This window comes from Trachurus japonicus, chromosome 23 (assembly GCF_045865225.1).
Source record: "Trachurus japonicus isolate A0001 chromosome 23, Traja_1.0".
Lineage (NCBI taxonomy): Eukaryota > Metazoa > Chordata > Actinopteri > Carangiformes > Carangidae > Trachurus > Trachurus japonicus.
In genome coordinates this window covers 18093393-18113413 of record NC_140929.1, presented here as the reverse complement: position 1 = coordinate 18113413, position 20021 = coordinate 18093393, and the positions used below count along the sequence as shown (strand labels likewise).

Genomic DNA, 20021 nt, shown 5'->3' with positions numbered 1-20021 from the left:
GATCAGACCGCTTTCATCGTTTTTACAACCAAATTTAACTCAAGATCACTGTCTGCAGCCAGACCCTCTTGGATTTATTGATGAGGTGTTAGAGCTCCTCAGTGGCCAGTGGAGGATGTTGATTTTTAGATGGCATAACCTCCCCTTTTATGTTCTTTGCAGGATTGTGTTATTCAAATATAGAAAAAAAATTACAGCCTGATTCGGGTTGCTTCATTGCGTCCATGTAGGCTACTTGTCAAAGTCACAGATGGGAAGTAGGCTAAAGGAAATTAGCTCAAACCAGATGACATGTATTGACATTATGCAACTTTACTATCCGCCATGACAGTTACACAGGAGAACACATTTTACCTTGATGGAAAAAATTCTAGATGTTTTGAATATGAGAAATATTACCTTATCCTGCTCGCGGCATTAAAACCCCTATAATAACAATGAATGTAGCCTACAACTAAAGAGTTACAATGGTTATGAATGGATGTGAATTATAGATGGCCCTTTACAGTCTATGAGATGACCAGAGAAGCTGAAAGTAGCTACCAGTTTTACAAGTTACACTGCAAACAGGACTATTTAGCTGAAGGCTAAATGTGTTTCTAAAAAAAAAAAAAAAAAAAGTCAACAACACGTTTCCTTGTTGTGACGTGTTTATTGACTTATTTTATTGTTCAATCTGCTTATCCTCTACATGTACATGTTTGAATTGCTATGCTCAAAGTGATCTGTTCTTTAAATTTGATACGATGTAAGTATATTAAATGATTTCCTACATTGTGATGTGTAGAGGTAATATTTCTCTCCTATCTTTGAATATTACAGTCTTCTACTGGTTATTTAAAAAAAAGTATATGAACTAAATAAATGGAACATTAATGTTATCTAACTGTCACTTGTGTTTTCATTGCCTAAACCCACCCAGTATTTTATTGTTGTGGTCGTGATAATGAACAAAACAAGCCTGCACCGAGCTGACCAATGAGACTCCGAGAAGCTGTAGATTGACATCCGATGTGGCCAATAGCGTCGCTGGGGATATTGTGTTTATACCTGCCCTCTTTCCCGTACAAGGCGACTGTTTTGGTGAGTTAAGGAAAGTTCATTGAAATCATTCATGGGTTTTAAAGCGTAGAATTTGATTTATGTTTTCACAGATTGAATGGTTTTTCTTTTAACTTGCCTTACGAGTAAAAATGTGAAGCTGACAACGTTTGTTTTTTGCCGTTATTGAAGTTTCTGTCGTCGCCCCGTAAGCTTCATTGTTGACGTTCGCTGGTTGTTTTGTTGTAACTGCCTTTGCGCAACAAGATGGCTCGGCCGTTTTAACTTATAGAATCATATTTTCTAATTCGGCACTTGGTTTACGTCGTGTGTTTGTCATTTGTTCGAAAACACCGACCATAAAGTCTGTTTTAGTTTTAGTCGATGTAACCTCAGTATTTCAACGACACTTTTTGTTTCGTGACAACAAACAACGTCGTTTCCTTTTGTGTTTTACAAAGTGGCGAGACGTTGAGACGCGGTGCGTTTGATGTCAATGAGCGATGTCGTGACATTCAGTTCGTCGCGAGGGGTCGACTCGGTGCTTTTTACATATTTTCAACCACTTCTTTGAAATGTATTCTCGCTGCCTTTCTCTGTATTGAATGAATGGGTTTCTAATGCGCATGCGCGAAGGCTCCCAAAGTTTATAAACAAGAGTGAGTCACATGACGAGAACATTGTGAAATAGATAAGAGTGAAACATGTTGTGGTCGTGTTTACATATTGAAAATCGACTATTTCATTGTTATTTATACTGGGAACTGCATCATAAGATGAAGTGAAATTTAGAATATGAGATCATACCGGACTTTTAGGGTTATGTTACAATATAGCCTAGGTGTTCTTCTTATGTAATGGCAGTCAACCCTTTGTTACCCACGTCTGTAGATGTCACCCCATCCATACAGCTCAATGAAGAATTGTTTTTCTCTCTCCCTCTTTGTGTCTATGTGTGTATTTTTGGATCATAGAATATTCCAGTAATATGTAGATTAAATTGTATATAGGTCATAATGCTCAATATTTTTGAATTTGACCATTTAATCAAATAAAATGGTGTATAGCTTTAGTGTGTAACTCACCTCTCTACATTTTTCAGTGACTGTGAACATCATGGTGTGGGAGGTGGTGACCCCAGTTGTCCTGTCCAGTGATCCTAATAATCATAAAATGCCGGAGCCTCAGGTTCAGCCTGAACACACAGGTAATGCATCTGCACTGCACCTTTACTGATTTTTGAAATGACAGGGATTGATTATCACTTCCTGGCAAGACCCTTTTTTCCAGCCACCAGCAGGATATGATTAGATATACATGTGCATCTCAATAAGTTAGAATATCATGGCAAAGTCCATTTCCAATAGTTCAGGTCAAATAGCCCCAATCAAGTATTGAGTGCATATAGATGGACATACTTTTCAGAAGGCCAACATTTCCATATATAAAAAAAATATTTTTTTAGATACTGAATGTTGGGTCTTAATTAAATGTAAGCCATAATCATTACAATTAAAGAAACTGAATAAATAAAGACATGACATGTTTTATTCTGTGTGTAATGGATCTATATAATGTATTAATTTCATTTTTTGAATTGAATTACTGACATAAATAAACTTTTTCTTGAGATGCACCTATGTTATGTAAAATAAATACATTCAACTTGGAGGCATACGTATATTCAACATTCAGGTTATAGTCTAAAAAGGGATCTCACATTTCACAGTGTCCTAGCCAGTGGCCTTGTGTATGTTTTTGTTCAATATTCTCTGAAGACAGGCCAGTTCCAGAAAACAGGAAGACTATAATTGTCACACATAAAGTACTTCATCAGGTTCCTCCAGCCAAAGGCCCTGGTCTGGTTGGTACACTTCCATACCGTTGTCCATTCTTCTTCAGATATAATCATCCCCCTCACTTTATTATATTTACAAGTTAAAGAGTGAATTTTGGAACCAAACCTTTCACCCGTGTGTTTGTTCTCTCCGACCAGATGACCTGCCAGATCTGCAGGAGGTCCAGGAGGAAGCAGAGCCAATAGCATCACCTGTGTACCAGGTGGAGATGGGTGTGTCACACCAGGAGCGACATGCACATGCAGAAGCACACATCCCTCAGCCTCCTGACACACACTGGCTGACACAGCTGGCTCACATCGCCACCGGGCCCCAGAGCCCCCTGCTGCGGGAGACCCCTCACAGCAGGCAAGTGTCTTATAGATATGCTAAGTTGAATCCTGGTGATGAAAAAGAAATCAGTTATTGAGTCTACCTCTCAGAAACAGGCTTAAATCATTCACCACATGTATTTGGTTCATTATTGTGGACTATAAACATTTGTCTCAATTAAAGAAATAATTTCCAGAGACCACACTGAAGGCAGGTGTATAAGGTGTATAAGGTGTATAAGGTTCATCAGGTGTCCCATTCATCACCTGGACAACATCTGTCCACAATTGAAGTGAAAATGTTTTTTACTCCTTTAGTAAAACATAAAGTACATCAAATGGTTAGATAGCAAAAGTGACATGAATTTACTAAATGTTTTTGGTTGTTATAACAGAATCCATGAAGTTAAAACATAATTATAAAGAGCTTGTAGCGCTGCATTATGTAATAATGTAATAAATGTTCACCTCATGATGTAATAACGCCACATTTTGAAGTAATCTACAACATTTTTAAATAAAATTATTGAATGCAATATGTAACAAACTTTGCTTTATTAAATTTGTATTACTTTTTTTCATAAAAAAAAGTGCAACACCTACATTTTGTTATAATTATGTGTATTATGTTATGTGCATTATGTAACAACTTATTACAAACTGTGGCAAAGTTTATTACATATTGCATTCTATTACAAAATGTGGTGTTATTACATCATGGGGTGAATGTATTACATAATACAGGGTTATTACGTAATGCGGTGCTACCGAGATTTTAAGATGTGGAGTAAAATCTCCTGAGTTTCCTAAGTTGATAAAGTTTTTGCACTGACCCAGTGAGTGAGCTTGACCTCTCTGTGACCCCCAGCTCCTCTGTGGTCTGCTTCTCCAGCTCCAGCAGTGATCTACATTCCTACGCCCGGCCTCCTCCACCTCTCCCCAGCAGCACCCTGTCCCCCCCCAGAGGCCACGGCAGGGAGCGCCGCCGCAGCAGGGTAGAGCTGACCCGACTGTCTTTGTTTCATCATCGTTACTTTCATGATGACATCATTGGGGTTTGAAAGTCTTGGTTCTTGTGCTCACATCAACAGACGAGCAGCGAGTGCGGCTCTGCCGTGTCAACCAGGTCCTCTCTGTCTGATGATGAAGACATGGACTGGAGCTTCTCCTGGCCGCCCACTGCCTGGCACTGTTTCCTCAAAGGTACACACACACATACACACACACACGCATACACTCTGCTGTGGTTTTATTCCATCTGTGTCTGACATTCTCCTCTCTCTCTCTCTAGGCACTCACCTGCGTTTCCACAGCGGCGTTAACGTGGAGTGGCAGGACGCTGAGGAGCTGGACTCTTCTGAGGAGGACTCCTGTGATGAGAATCAGTCCAGATCTCTGAAGGTAGAACCGTTACAGAGGAAACTTGTAGTTGTGCTCAGACTGGTTGATTATTGACTGTTCTGTGTTGATGTGTGATTTTTAACAATACCAGTTCATTTTAATGAGGGATGAACAGAAAAACATTAAAGGCGAAGTGCCGTTTTTTTACAACCTGGACCATATTTCTGGCATAAAATATGGTGGTTTACTCACCCATATAACTTTAGTGTCATTAGGAATCCTTCAGATGATATTTAGATCCATTGGAGAGCCGTGTATATCCATTAAGTGGGAGTGATCGGGACGCGGAAATGCAGCCTCTAAATAACACATTATCTCTTTCATTTCACCAATATTTTGTTAAAGTGCTATTCCACAACAACACCACCAGTTACCATCTATTCGGGGACATGCAGCGGTTTGTTGTTCTCTGGCCAGCTGCATCCTCCTTTCAAAGAGCTCCTCATCCGTATACTAAACCATAAAACAGTAACGTCCATCATATTCAAAGTTGTCGTCCACAACCTCAAAATCTGACAAATATTCAGCCATGTTGCACAAAACTAGCAGCAGCAAATTCCAGGTACACAAGCCAACCGTCGCCAAAAAAAAAAAATCAATGAGCCTTTTTTTCCCCAATTGCTTTATTAACAATTATATACAGAACAATACTGTTTAGCCAGGGGTATTAAATAAATAAATATTATATACACAAAGAGGCAGAGTGAATGAGCCGTTCTCAGAGATGACATCATCCAGTTCAGAGGTCAGTAGGTCAATCTACAGACCCCAGATGACGATAACAGGAAACTCCGGACTCAAAGGGGAACAGCACTAGTGAATCTTAACAAAATATTGGTGAAATGAACCAGTTTCATGGCAGATAATGTGTTATTAAGAGGCTGCATCTCAGTGCTCCGATCACTCCCACTATATGGATACATGCGGGTCTCGAATGGATCTAAATATCGTCTGAAGGATCCTAATGACACCAAAGTTATGGGTGAGTAAACCACCCTATTTCATGCCAGAAATAAGGTCCAGGTTGTAAAAAAAAACTGTCACTTCTCCTTTAACCGTGTGTCTGTGTGACAGAGCTATGGCTCCGAGGGTCTGCAGCTGGTGGAGCGTTCAGAGACTGTGCTGTCAGGTCAGGCCGTGCTGCAGCTGACCTTCGATCCTGGTGCATTTGGCCACGCCCCCCTGACCGCCAGGTGCCAACTCGACCACCCTTTCTACGTGAAACACAAAGGTGGGGGTGATGACGACACGGCGCCGATTGCAGGTCAAACCGCGGTGACTTGTTCACACAGCCTCTGTTCTTCTCCCCATCAGGCTGGTCGTCCTTCTACCCCAGCCTGACTGTGGTGCATTATGGGATACCGTGCTATGAAATGGAGGTGGGAGACGTGTGCCTGCCTCCGGGACACAGAGATGCCAAACACACGGATGACTCGCTGGTCTTTGACGCCTTCAGGAGGTAAAACAAACACATGGACGTTGTGTATAGAGCCTTTTACATTTATATGAGAACATGATGCAGCTTAAAAAATGTTTCTTATATAAAAAAAACCTATGGCATTAGCCCTAAAATGACAAAGTTTCTGTGTGTGTGTGTGTGTGTGTCAGTCATGACTTCACTCCTCTGGACTCCTCTGCGGTGTACGTGCTGAGCAGTATGGCCAGACGGCGGCGCGCCTCCCAGTCCAGTGGGGGCGCTGTTTCTCCAGACAGAGACTCACAGGGTCGAGGTACTGAGCTCATCATATCCTGATTCTCAACCATTCCACAGAATCATTAAAGGGATAGTTCAACATTTTGGCAAATTGGCCTATTGCCATAATCCCTATAGTTATAGCATTAGGTTTGTTACCGTTACCAGAGCTAAGCTACGGAGGCTAATGGGATTTCTTGGTTTCCTCCATCAAACTCATCAAATACACAATCCAACAACTCCAAAACGCTCTGTTGGACAAGTTGTGACCTGCACATTCACCACGCTATGTGATAATAACGGAACGTTACGAAACTGAGCCGTTTTCGAGGTAAATACAGAGACTGCTTGCTGAAAAACTGTCCCTGAAGGCAAAGTGCATTAGCGGTTTTGCATGAATTTACCTCTAAAACAACTCAGTCTCGTAACGTTCCGTTATTATTTCATAGCGTGGTGAATGTACAGGTCACAACTTGTCCACGAGAGAGTTTTGGAGTTGTTGGATTGTGTATTTGATGAGTTTGATGAGGGAAACCAAGAAATCCCATGAGCCTCCGTAGTGTAGCTTTCTTTTTTTTTTTTTTAAAGTATATTTTTTCGGCTTTTTGCCTTTATTTGATAGTGATGACAGTAGAGATAGACAGGAAATGGGGAGGCAGAGAGAGGGGGAATGACACGCAGGAAAGGTCTGCCCGACGCGGGATTCGAACCGGGGACGCCTGCGGCGAGGACTGTAGCCTCTACATGGGGCGGCCGCTCTACCCACTGCGCCACGCACCGCCCCCGTAGTGTAGCTTTCTGAGCAGCTTGCGGCTGCACTCCGCTGTTCTAAAAATAGCTTACACCGACAAATAAAGGTAACGAACCTACTGCTATGACTATAGAGATTATGGCAATGGGCCAATTTGCCAAAATGTTGAACTATCCCTTTAAGAATTAAGCTCTGTTTGCAGGTTGCAAAAAGTCAGGTGAAGGTTTTAAGAAAACACCCCCATCCTCCTGTAACAGTGTCTTTAAAACACACAGATGCCCACAGTCCCAGACACTCCAGCTCTCATCCAAAGCCAACCAAGAGCCAGCAGGCGGCCACACAGGCCGCCACTAACTCCACAGCCACAAGGTGCAAGCGGCCAATGAACGCCTTCATGCTGTTTGCCAAGAAGTTCAGGGTGGAGTACACACAGATGTACCCAGGCAAGGATAACAGGTAGGTGTGCTCTCTGCTGCGCTGTGTGTGTTGCTTTGTAAATGATGAATCATTTAGAAGTGCGACCTGAGGACAGAAAAATGGTAGCAGAAAAACACATTTTCAGCTATTTGAATATAGTGAATTATATGAAGGCTTTTGTAAACAAATAGATGTGTATGTGTGTGTGTGTGTGTGTTGCAGGGCGATCAGTGTGCTCCTCGGTGAGCACTGGAAGAAAATGCGTAGTGAGGAGCGGCGGGCGTTCACCCTTCAGGCCAAAGCCCTTGCAGATGAACAAAAGAGACTCAACCCAGACTGCTGGAAACGCAAACGCACCAACTCTGTGAGGACGCGCACACACACACAGAAACACAAACACACACGCTGCTTATCCCAGTGCCCCGTTCTTCTGTCTAATGCCTCCTTTTTGACTTCCAGGGGTGTCAGGGAACTTAAGGATAGAGAGAAGAAAAGAGGACGACTGACAGAGCCTGTAGGATAGATGAATACACACACACACACACACACACACACACACACACACAAACAAGTGACAAAGTTATGTAACCTAACACTTTGCTTCAATATTAGATTTTGTTAACAAAAATATAAATCTATATTTATATTATATAACAGTTTTTATGTATTTATAACAATCTGATAAGAAAATGATCAATGCTTTGATCCCAAAGTTTGTGAGGTTTTTTATTCAGATCCTCACAGACTTGTCACAGTGAAACTGATTTCTAGGAGGAATAAATCATGACACATTTATGAGAACGAAAAACGACGTATCAGACGCTGTGGAGCATCGAGGCCCCTCCCACCACAGAGGGAGGAATTCCAAACTAAACCGACTCTCCACAAATCATTTCACAGCACTGTGACAAAACACACACACACAAAAAAAACAAAAAGCGAGACTGATCCCTTTCAGTCTCACATTATGCTTGAAACAGGTGGAGGATGTGGTGCTGTAGCATTTTAGGTAGAGAATGTAGCGTTTTTTTTCTCCCGAAAATTGTATTTTATATGTAAAGAAATATACAAAGTATTTTCTTGCCTACATTGCTTTTGCATTTGCACTCACGTGATGACATATTCACCATGCTTTCATGTACAGTCATAAATTCATCGTGTAATATTTAGTTAACTAGTGTCACTATTATCACAGACTCTCACATAGTGGCCCAGATTTTTATTTACCTCAGGTTGTGTCTCATTGAAATATTTATTTGTGGGAGCCTCAGTGGCTCATGTAGGTTTAAATCCTAGTTGGGTTCAGACTAGACTCTCTGTCCTCTCTAACCTCCCCGTCTCTCTCCAACATCTTGTCATGATAAAAGTAAATTACCCCAAAAATAACTTCAATGTTTTTTTAATTTTATGTTAGTGAGAAAATCTAATAAGCATTTGTTCCCTTTACTTCTCTACAAGGCTTTTATTTTGAAAAAAAAAAAAAAAAGTCAGCCCTGTGTTTCTGACAGCAGAGCACAGTACTGATGAGTTGTGGTAAATCTAGGCAGCAACAAGCATTTACCCCAATATTTGAGAATTCATAGTAATTAGTAAACATTGTTACTATGACAACATGTCAGTCATCGTCCATACAGTAATGCTGGCGTGTCTCTTTAGACTCGACCCACTGCCAGACTCTGTAGTACGTTGTTGCTTGGGACTCTAACGTGCGTGTGTGCCATAATAACATTGTTAGATGTTCTGTCAAAGTCTCTGTGTGTGTAATCAGAGAAATAGAGTGGGGGGGTGGGAGGGGTGATGAGGGTCCATGTTACTCCTGAGCCTTATTTTGAAAACAGCTTCCTCTGACTCAAAAGTTATCTAGCAGATTGAAACTGAAACTACTCTCTGGGTTTGAAAAAAAAAAGACAAAGTGTCAACTCTGTGCCAGAAAAAGGAACATTTAGGTTTAATACTTTGTGTTTTAAAGTAATTCATATTCATATTCATATTCATATTCATATTTAAAAAGTAGTTGTAGGAGACACGTCTAAACATTAGTGCTAAACCTACCATAACTCTCAGAGCAGACAGACAAACCATAATCAGAAAAAGATCTGTGGTTTTGTGTTGTAATGAGGGTGTTTTTGATAGTTTGTTGAGTTGTTTTTCTCATCTGTTTGAACGGGTTTACATCCAGCCTGGAATCAGCTGCTCAGTCTCTGATCTCACTGCTTTGTTTTGAGAGGAAACCGTTGCTTATTGTCTCCTGGGAAGTTTAAACTTTGAGTTTGAAACCAAGTGTTGTACATATGAGACTGTCGGACGGAATTGGACGAGAAAACATCCTGCTAGCACTGGATGAGCAAACATGTCTGCTAAGCTTTTCATATTTATGCTTGATTATTATCTTTTCTTAATTCAAACAGCCACCTCAGTAAAGTGATATTACCTCAGATACTGAGTAAATACACTCGGACCCAGGTGTGTGAGGCCGTGGAGACACAGTGGGACTGGGTGAGCGGAGCTGTGAGCTTCGGACAGAGTTCACACAGACTGTGAGAGCAGGAGTAGTTCAAGAGAAAGAAAAAAGAAAAACTTTGAATATTTCCAGCCTGGGCACTCACATTCTCACTGCATAACAAGGTTTATTCTTTAAGCACTATATACACTTTATCTTATGTGACTGCTACAGTATAATTTGTAATGAATATTAATATGATTATATAGAAATATATATTTTTGGTTTTAACCTTTTCATGGTTGTGCCTTGATTATTTGACTTTTGTTTGTCTTTACTATCATGTCATGTACAGGTCCATCAGGGGAGACAATGCAATATTCTGTTGTATCATAGTATAAATAAAAGCATGAGAAACCTTTGATCCTCTTTCTCCTGTGTCCTCATGTCTTGCTGGAAGGTAAAGCTCCCCTTCTACTGGTCCAAGGTAGGGGTGGGGTTATGCAAATCTGAAAACTAATTATTGTCAGACAACCAAGGGAACAGCTCATAAAATGACATGGATTTCAACCTTGGAAGTCTGAACATTACAGATTTTTTTTTTGTCAATTCTCACATTTTGAGGGCCAGAAGGAAAAACCAACACCTAAATATATGATGAAAGAGCCTTCGGAAAGTGATATTTCCATAATATGTCCCCTGTAACACCCTTCACTTTCGATAAGTCAGTATTTTAGATTTTGACTGAAGGAAATACCAAGTCACCAAGTCATGTGCGATGTGACAAAGATGTAGGGTTACCGTGGTTATCAGTTGATGCCATGCAGGGCCACAGGGGGAGCTGGAGCCACAGGGCGGGAGGGAGGAGGGGGTCCACTGGACAGGTCACCGGGTTATCACAGGACCACATATAGAGACAAACATTAACACTCATATTCACACTTTGAATTGGCAATGTAGAGTCACCACCAATCACCCTATGGTGCATGTCTGTGGACTGTGGGAGGAAGCATGGAGAACCTGGAAAGAACCCACGCAGACACAGGGAGAACATGCAAACTCCTCCTTCCCACCCTCCACACCCCCAGACAGGAACCCAGAGACTTCATGTTGGGGGGCTGGGAGTGCTAACCAACGCCTGCAAATGTAAAAGAAACAGTTACTGTAACTATCAGAACAGAGACAAGAAGATCAAATAGAAGATCATAAACACAAGCATGACAGGAACAAACCCAACTGTCAACATTACAAGAAAAAGCTTTCTGTACCTTCATACTGTAAATGAGGTGAGTCAAAACATAAACAAGGATTGAAACAAATCTTTAATTTTGTTGCTATATACAAACTGCGCCAGTTTACATCTGGAGATCAAGGTATAGACATTAAGCTGCTACTTAATCATGAAGATAAAAAGAGAAACGCTCCAATAAAACTATAAACATGATCAATATTTCCAGGCTAAAATTATCAAATAGAATCCACACAGTTATATATGTGTAAATGACTAGAAAATCACCTCTTATAGTAAAATAGAAAATATATAGAGGTACAATATAAACATAGAGTGATTTGGCCTTTCGGTGTCCTCAGGGATATTTATTTACACAGAGAGACGAGACAGGTCACACGGACAGTAGGTAACTCAGTGAGGTTCTCTGCATCCCGACACAAATGGTGTGCGGTGGCGGGGACACGACACACACGGATTCAAGCTGCTGGAGAGCGATGCAGATGCTGACGGGTTGAGTCTGACGCACGGAAACATCTGAGAACAGTCATAGCGAGTTGCACAGGGATGCAGAGGAGTCAACCCCCCCTGAGTCGAAGCTGAAAATATCAGCCCACTCCTCATTCTCTCCCTCACTGCTGCTGGAATCATTTCAGCACAGTTTTGTTTGTTTTTATTTTTTGCTACAATATATTTTCAAGACATTACGAAATCATGAGAATCCACTATTAAAGTGATACACCAACATTTTTTTTTCGTGTCTTGCCTCACTCCCGAGTCCATGAAAGGAGGATAGACACCATCCTTTCGACTGTGCGTGCAGTAACAAGGGAGATAGAGTCGTATCGCCCGTAATTAGCTTAGCTCAAACGCTGAAAGTGTATAGGAAGGGTTAGCCTGCACCCGAGCCGAATTTAGCAGTCAGAAGCTGATTTCATTTTAGCTCTAAACTCTGTAAATATATCACTTTATCGACATTTCAAACATTTTTAGGCGAGAAAGTAGCTGTTTAGATCAGCAGTGTGTCGTTAATTTGTCTAAATACCAGCTGTTTACAATTTTGTTCGGACGAATTCGGCGCTACTCAAGCTAGCCGTTGTGACCAACGCACTTCAGGTTACTTTCACAAAATAAAACACCAGTTGCCCTTTACATACAGAAATCCATAACGATAGAATTTGTGCTTTTACTTTGAAATAGGAAGCTAACCTACCCTCGATGTAGCTAGCTTGAACCAAAATAAACCATCTTTGCTTGAACCCTCCATTTTGACCGATCTCATCCCTTTACCTGCATTTGACCGCTCAAGATGCCTTACCGGAGAGTTTTGTCAGCTCTGAGATGAAGATCGGCCCGCCGGTTTCCGTTTAGAGTTGCTGAAGAGTTTCTCTGATGACTTTAGGTGGAGGGAGGCTAACACTACCTATGCACTTCCAGCGTTTGAGCTAAGCTTTACGGGCGATACGGGCTCTCCCTTGTTACTGCACGCACAGTCGAAAAGGATGGTGTCTATCTGTCATGGACTCTGGAGTGAGGCAAGACACGAAAAAAAAAAATGTTGGTGTATCCCTTTAACTTCCATCAGATCTGATTTGGGGTGAAATATCTCTTTAAACTCCAGGCTGCACTTTGACAAAGATCGTCTGCTGACATTTCTCCACCTCCTCCCTGACCTTTACAAACCAGACTAACCGCATACCCTTTTAGGAAAATAGATAAAAAATCACGCGTCAGTATTTTGGCATATTAGTCACACAGCTGCTGTATCAAAACAGTACAATAGTACAATAACATGTATTACAAAAGGCACGGGGCACCGGAGAGCGTGGAGCCAGCGGCAACGACACAAGGACGAGCAGGAAACAGCAGCATCGCTTCAGTGTCATCACTGTGAGGAGACGCACTGCAGGACAATGAGTGGGCGGAAACACACAGATCGCTTCTGGCATCGTATAACTCCACTTTGACCCGTGTGTTCACCTGTTCTTGTTGTAGTTAAAGTGTTTTGTCATTTTTATTCAAATCTATTTCTGCTTTTCAGAAAAAAATGGAAAAATACAACAAAAGGAGAAAACAATGAATAAAAGATTAAAACAGAAGCTGTGGATCTGTTACTGTACTTACAAACAGGACTTCCATTATTCACTAATAAAATGAGGAATGATATATGTATTTAATATTGTCCTGCTCGGGAATGTGCATCCTACTCTCAGACACTGTTGAAGCTGCTTCAGGCTCCATGCTGACCAGCAACACATACACAGTTAACATTTCAAGGTTTTTGCTAAAAAAAAAAAAAAAAAGGCAGTGAAGCTTTGTTTGGTTCCACTTTCTAATGATCAGCTGAAATTCTCCTGGCTTTGTCTCTGTCCACTGAGACATCGACATGTTATTGATTAAGTTTTAATCATAAACTCCACACTTGTACCTGGACAGCAGGGCCAGCACATGCACTGACTGACTGACCTCATATAGGACCTCTTTCATCATCTTTAGTGAATTACAATATAAATGAAATATACAGTATCCTGTTGGTAGGAGTGAATAGTTCCAGATGTGTTGACTGTAAATCTGGAGATTCAGATCTGTAGTATCAGGGGCTTTCAGTCGGTGGAAAAGGAGCTCCCTCACCTCACCTTGGTCACCCATCTACTTTTTTTCACTAAAATCCTGGAAAGCAGTGTTGTGTTGTGTTGTGTTGCAGTGGTGTCATTTGATCGTATGGACACTCAACAATAAAGCCGAGATAGCCTGATCCTGCTGCTGACAAGAGACTAAACTAAATGCATAAAAAGATCTGGAGGCTGGGGCGGTGCATGGCGCAGTGGGCAAAGCGGCCGCCCCATGTCGAGGCTACAGTCCTCACCGCAGGAGTCGGGACCCCATGTGCGGTCGCCTGGAATTCAAATGGGGTTGCCTGAAATGTCTAGTAATTGCTAAAAAAAAATTATTTTCACTAATTATTATTCTTTTTTAAATTATGATTAAAAGCACCACACACAATCTTAAACAACTGTATTCTATACTTTCACTTTCTCAAATATAACTCGAGTTAAAATAAAATGCAGCATATAAAAATATCTGAGCTGATGCATGATTGACGGCCGTGATCACATTAATGAACGTGATCACGGGGTCGCCAGAAGTTTGTGATGTCAAAATGGGGTCACGGGCCAAAAAAGGTTGGAAACCACTGCCCTATAGTCTTAGCAGTAGGTTTGTTACCTTTAATTGTCGGTGTAAGCTATTTCTAGAACGGCGGAGCAGAGCCGAGCTGCTCAGAGCTATGCTACAGAGGCTAATGGGATTTCTTGGTTACCCTCATCAAACACATCAAATACACAATCCAACAACTCCAAAACGCTCTGGTGGACAAGTTGTGCCCCCGACGGAAACGTGCATCAGCGGTTTTGCATGAATTTACCTCTAAAATAACTCTGTCTCGTAACGTTCCATGATTATCTCATAGTGTGGTGAATGTGCAGGTCACAACTTGTCTACCAGAGCATTTTGGAGTTGTTGGATTGTGTATTTGATGAGTTTGATGAGGGAAACCAAGAAATTCCATCAGCCTCCATAGTGTAGCTCTAAGCAGCTCGCGGCTCTGCTCCGCCGTTCAAAAGAATAGCTTGCACCGACAATTAAAGGTAACAAACCTACTGCTATGACTATAGGGATTATGGCAATGGGCCAATTTGCCAAAATGTTGAACTATCCCTTTAAGATCAGTCAGTCAGTGACAGTGCTGATAGGTCAGTGTCCTGCTGCTGCGGTCCAGCTGTGAAGTTTCTGTCTGTTAGTGAAGTAGTGCAGCCCTTACATCACACAGGCTGCTTCATTACAAAGTGGTACCTTGGTCTTCTCTCAGGGTTAAAGTGGCCCGGTGGCCACTGGTGGGCCCCAGTGTGTGTGTGCACGCTGATGCTAACTGAGGAAATATGATCAGCTGACTTTGATTTTAGACTGAATGATGATCTCAGGTCACTGATCATACTGTCCTGTGAAGCATCAGCAGGCTCACCGCACACAGAGCTCAGTGTGTGTGTGTGTGTCCATGTGTCTACATGAGTGACTCCAGGCTCTCTGCGATGTTGGTCTGTCCCAGTGGTACCGATCCGTTGGTCTCTGGACTCTGCAGGGCTCTCTGGTCCTCCTGGCTGCTCACCAGACTCAGCACGGCCCGGTACAGGTACTGGTACTGCTCCTGTAGGGGACAAGATAAAACTCTGAGGTATCTCCTGTCAAACTGACTGACTGACTGCTTCCTTTTTTGTAGTTAAAATTTTTGTTCATAAACAGAGTAAAAAAAGAAGACAAAAGCCTATCCTGCGTGTCATTCCCCCCCCTCTCTGCCTCCCATTTCCTGTCTCTCTCAACTCTACTGTACATTAAAGGTGAAAAAACCCCAAAAATATACTTTGGAGAAAAAAAAAAAAAGAAGGCATAAACATGGAGACACAGGCAGAATAATTCCTGCCTAAGTATTTTAAAACCTTCTGCCAGAATCGGTTGATCAAGGGGCATTCCCACATTAGATGAGGACAGGTGCCCACATCTTTTTTACATTTCCAGTAGCACTGGTGCAGAACTTTATATTGAATACATTTCTTGTTATTGGTTAACGGTTAAACGATTAATCATGTGCATCCCTAATCTTTGTCAATTTCACAGTCAAGGTCTCTCTACCAAATTATTCTCAAACTGTTACAAATGTCACTAGTTGAATAAACTGATTTTTGTAAAATGTAGATGCCTTGTGATTAAGAGGGTTTTACAGATAGTCAAACTCGACCAGACTGAATTTTTTTAACAACGCAGTCTAATCTAATCTGCAGGTACATCCAAAAGTCTCCTTTATCTTGCAGGCTGTACTTCTGAACTGATGTTCACTTTCTTAACACAAAGACTTTATCTGAAAATGAAACTACAAAACATTATTTCAAAATTAAGAGAAGTGGTAACAATGTGTGTGTGTGTGTGTGTGTGTGTGTGTGTGTGTGTGTGTGTGTGTGTGTGTGTGTGTGTGTGTGTGTGTGTGTCAGTACTTACTATATCATTAAAGACCCCAGGCCTCATGAGGTTGGTCATGCGAGCCACCTGGTAGACGTCTACAGCCCCCTCCTCCTCCAGCTGGCTGGACAGGGTGGTGAGGGCACAGAACAGCCCTGATGTGGCTCCTCCCAGCCTACACACACACACACACACACACACACACATAGTGAAAACTCATGCTCCTAAAACAAGAGGAAGCTGTGTGTTGTGTCGTTGTGTCTGTGCTGAGCTCACAGGTCATGTACGACTGTGGGAGCCTCTGACAGTCTGCTGTGCTCCCTGGCGGTGCCGACCAGCTCGAAGATGTTCCTGATGGGGCTGTCTGGGTTGGGCCAGCAGGGGGCGCTGTACTGACGCACCTCCAACACATAGTTGTTCTGGAGGAGGACACACAGGCCGGGTTCAGACAGGACAGAGAGAGTGTTGTCTGTATGCACAGGGATGCGTGTGTGTGTGTGTGTGTTACCTGTGGAGTCTCCACTACAAAGTCCTGCACCAACAGCCTCTCATCATTGGACAGACACACATGCTCCTCCCCCGAGTATGACACAGTAAAACCCTCAAAGCTCATTGGCTGGTCTTTAGTGGGCCAGTAGACACAGTGCTCCCCCTCCTCACTCTGATAGGAGGAAACCAAGGAGTTTAGAAGAGTTATACAGACGTTATACATATACTTCATCACACTTACTCACTTGGGCACTTGGTGTGTGCGTTTATGTGCTTAGTCCAGTGGTTCTCAAAGTGGGGTCCTTGAGAGAGTTCAAGGGGGTCCCCAACTTTTTCTCAAAATTTTACCACTTTTTTCTCGAGACGTTATCCCTTTTTTCTAGAATTGAAACTTTTTTTGCAGACAATTTACCAGTTTTTTCTAGAATTTTTAAAACTTTTTTTTCTAGAATATTTTCTTTTTGAGAAATGTTACCACTTTTTTCCAGAAATTTCCCCTTTTTTTTTCTCCAAAAATTCACACCAATGGCCCTAATTTGATCGTACATTTACTAAGATAGTAACGTTATTCAGTCTCAGAACAAATATTTGTGTATTTCTGGTGGCTGTTTCAAAATTTGTCCAGTGGGGGTACGTGGTCTAATTTGTGTCAATTTAGGGGTCCTTGATGTAAAAAAGTTTCAGAACCACTGGTTTAGTAGCGCAGTGCGCTTGATTTGCACTTGACCCACACATCGGAGCCGTATTTGGCCAAGTATAAATCCCACAATGCACCAGCTGGTGAAGTCTGATGTCACCAGGAGCCACAAACAACGTTTGGGAAATGCCATTGAATAAATTTAAATAAAATGAATTTGACTTTCTCTCTTATAATTATGAGTTTTTAATCTCATATTTTATATATTCTTTTATCTCATATATGGTTTAGGTTCGTGCCAGATCGCAATGTAGCAGTCTCTTCGACAAGAAGATGCCGACCTTCAAACACGTCATTTAATTTAACTAATCCTCACTCTAATATTCTAATAGTGAATAGATTTTGCAAAGTATGAACATTATATTTACTCATTTGGAAAAAAAGGTGTCGAAGTTACGCTCCAGTGTGCGCAATGGCCCTCAGATGACAGGCTGCACTTGTTGAGTATGTCCTGATTGCTTTTAAATATCCCCACACGCTTGGCCACTCAATACATGCTGCACACTATGAGCAGCATGTATGTTCTACTCAACAAAACGTCACCAAAGTATGTGCACTCAGCCAAGTGTGGAGAAATGGGACAGGGCCAGAGCATGTCTGTTTGTTTGTGTGTGTGCGTGCGTGCTGCACCTGGAAGTGTGTGTCCGGCAGACGGACGACGGTGTGTGTGTTGTGTTCCCAGATCATCCTCCAGAAGTCAGCCACCGTGCTGCTCAGAGGCGTCTGGCTCACGATGAACTCCTTACTGTGGTGACGTCCCTGTGGAAACACGGCCGGCATCAAACCACCACACCGCACATACACAGTCTAGTCTGTGTGTTGGCTGTCCTGTACTAAAACAAGGCATACTGTTACCATGACGTAGGAGGCGTTGATGTATCCAGTGGAGTTGGTCTCGGAGGCGCTCAGACTCACTCTTGATCTCTCCACTGGAAACACACAGAGAGGTGGGTTTAGATTCACCACACACACCCACCTTCAGCCTTCATCATGTCAGCTGATATTGTGCTTTTGCTGGTGCATGTTCCCAAACTCAACAGCTTAGCTACGTTTGATCGAATGAGCACAAAGCCTCTGTGGGTTTTGTGGTCCTCTAATGGGTCTGGGTCTAATCCAGATCAGCTCACCAGGCATCAGAGCTCTGGCTCTGTTCCTCTCGGCGTTGCCGTCTTTCAGAGCCGTGCTGTAGTCTGCATGCCTCGCTTGACGTTGGCTGATCAACTGAAACAGGATGAGACCAGAATGTTACACTCTTTAATCCACTGAGGTGAGTCACTAACCATGTTTCATCCACTTGTCGATCCAATTATCTGAAGATCAATAAAAATATTAATGTGAATAAAGCCGGTTCAAGTGCATTTCCATCTGAGACCTTTAAATCGAATAATAAGCTGTGCGTAATGACGTCATGTGCTGTTCTGCGATCAGCATTTGTCACATAAACTTTGTATTGATCAAGAGAAAATCTGATGAGATCGACCGTATTAACTTTTTTATCGATATTCATGATGTTTAATCAAATTTTCCTGTTTCCATAAGGCATTTTTAATTTGATATTGGTGAACGTGGATAAAAACGTGTGTGGATGGAAAGATGGTTAGTGCTTTGATTATTACGGTCTACATGATGTGGGCAAAAGAAAAAAGCTGTTTACCTTGAACTGTTTGTCCATGCGTGTCCTGCCTGACGCTCCGGGGGTCAGGAGGTCAGACACGTAGGTGTGCAGGAGGTCAGAGGTCACTGAGGTGTCCCGGCTCAGGATGGCCTCCACCAGGGCGTCATGGATGAAGACATACTGCTCCTACAGGAGAGAGAGAGAGAGATAGTGTGTTAATGTATAGAGCTAATGTGTGACTATAGGGTTGCAAAGGGGCGGAAAATTTCCAGTAAATTTCCGGTACATTTCTAGAAACTTTCCATGGGAAGTTAAAGCAGAAGTAAGCGATCCGGTCGTTTTGGGTAATGCTGCGTTCCAGGCAGGCTTTTGAAACCGTAAATTACAGCTTCAAGTCACAACTTACGACTTTGTAGCGTTCCAGGCAACCCACTCGTGTTTTTCCGACCTGTTTTACCCGTGAAAGTGCACTATAACGGCCACTCGTAACTTCCGACCCGTGAACTCATACCAGATCGAACTGGTACGACTTCACAGGTCGGAAAAACACGAGTTACGAGTTGCCTTGAACGCACCATAACAGTCCTTGTCCCTACGTCACCGCTTCACGCGCATCCCTTGGCTGCACACACAGCCCTGCATGCCGTTCTCTCTCCTCATTGCATAAAAATTGTAGGATACGAGAAAAGTTTTCTCCTCGGCTCAGAGCAGAACAGAGTGACTGACAGACCCGTGTTTCGGTCCAAACACTCTATGTAAGTGATTGCTGTCGGAATATATAACTATTTAAGACTTATATTAACACAAATATATCGCTTACTTCTGCTTTAAACTGGGGAGTTTTGGAAATATTCCAAATTGGAAACTTTCCATGGGAATTATGGGAATTTTTTGGGAATAAACTGGAAATTGGGGGTAATTTAAACAAACTGTATCATATCCAAACATAAACGTTAATATTTTGTTTAGTCATAAGCAGACATCCATACGAAGGAGTATTAGGGTCAGCCAAAAAAAAAACAGCCAAAAAAAAATCTGGCACAAGAAAAAAAAAAAAGTCAGGCAAAAA

The 20021-nt window shown here is 42.1% G+C and overlaps 2 protein-coding genes across 4 annotated transcripts in view; one reads left to right on the top strand and one right to left on the bottom strand.

Moving 5' to 3' along the window:
• The first annotated feature begins 996 nt into the window (after positions 1-996).
• Positions 997-10333, top strand: LOC146962830 (HMG box-containing protein 1-like). Its single transcript, XM_085769272.1, has 12 exons — positions 997-1083; positions 2144-2248; positions 3038-3248; positions 4080-4206; positions 4303-4414; positions 4503-4612; positions 5687-5843; positions 5927-6071; positions 6221-6342; positions 7332-7512; positions 7696-7837; positions 7933-10333. The coding sequence occupies exons 2-12, from the start codon at positions 2158-2160 to the stop codon at positions 7948-7950; spliced, it is 1416 nt and encodes a 471-aa protein (XP_085625398.1). The 5' UTR covers positions 997-1083; positions 2144-2157; the 3' UTR covers positions 7951-10333.
• Positions 10334-15059: 4726 nt separating this feature from the next.
• Positions 15060-20021, bottom strand: part of ptprz1b (protein tyrosine phosphatase receptor type Z1b) — a 100990-nt gene continuing 96028 nt past the window's right edge. For all 3 annotated transcript variants that reach the window (XM_085769822.1, XM_085769824.1, XM_085769823.1), the window contains 8 exons: positions 18992-19138; positions 18465-18558; positions 18193-18266; positions 17968-18096; positions 16660-16812; positions 16428-16570; positions 16191-16326; positions 15060-15345 (listed from right to left, as the gene is read on the bottom strand). In XM_085769822.1, the coding sequence (XP_085625948.1) occupies positions 15202-15345; positions 16191-16326; positions 16428-16570; positions 16660-16812; positions 17968-18096; positions 18193-18266; positions 18465-18558; positions 18992-19138 (1020 nt within the window). In that variant the 3' untranslated portion in view covers positions 15060-15201. The remainder of the gene's footprint in view (positions 15346-16190; positions 16327-16427; positions 16571-16659; positions 16813-17967; positions 18097-18192; positions 18267-18464; positions 18559-18991; positions 19139-20021) is intronic.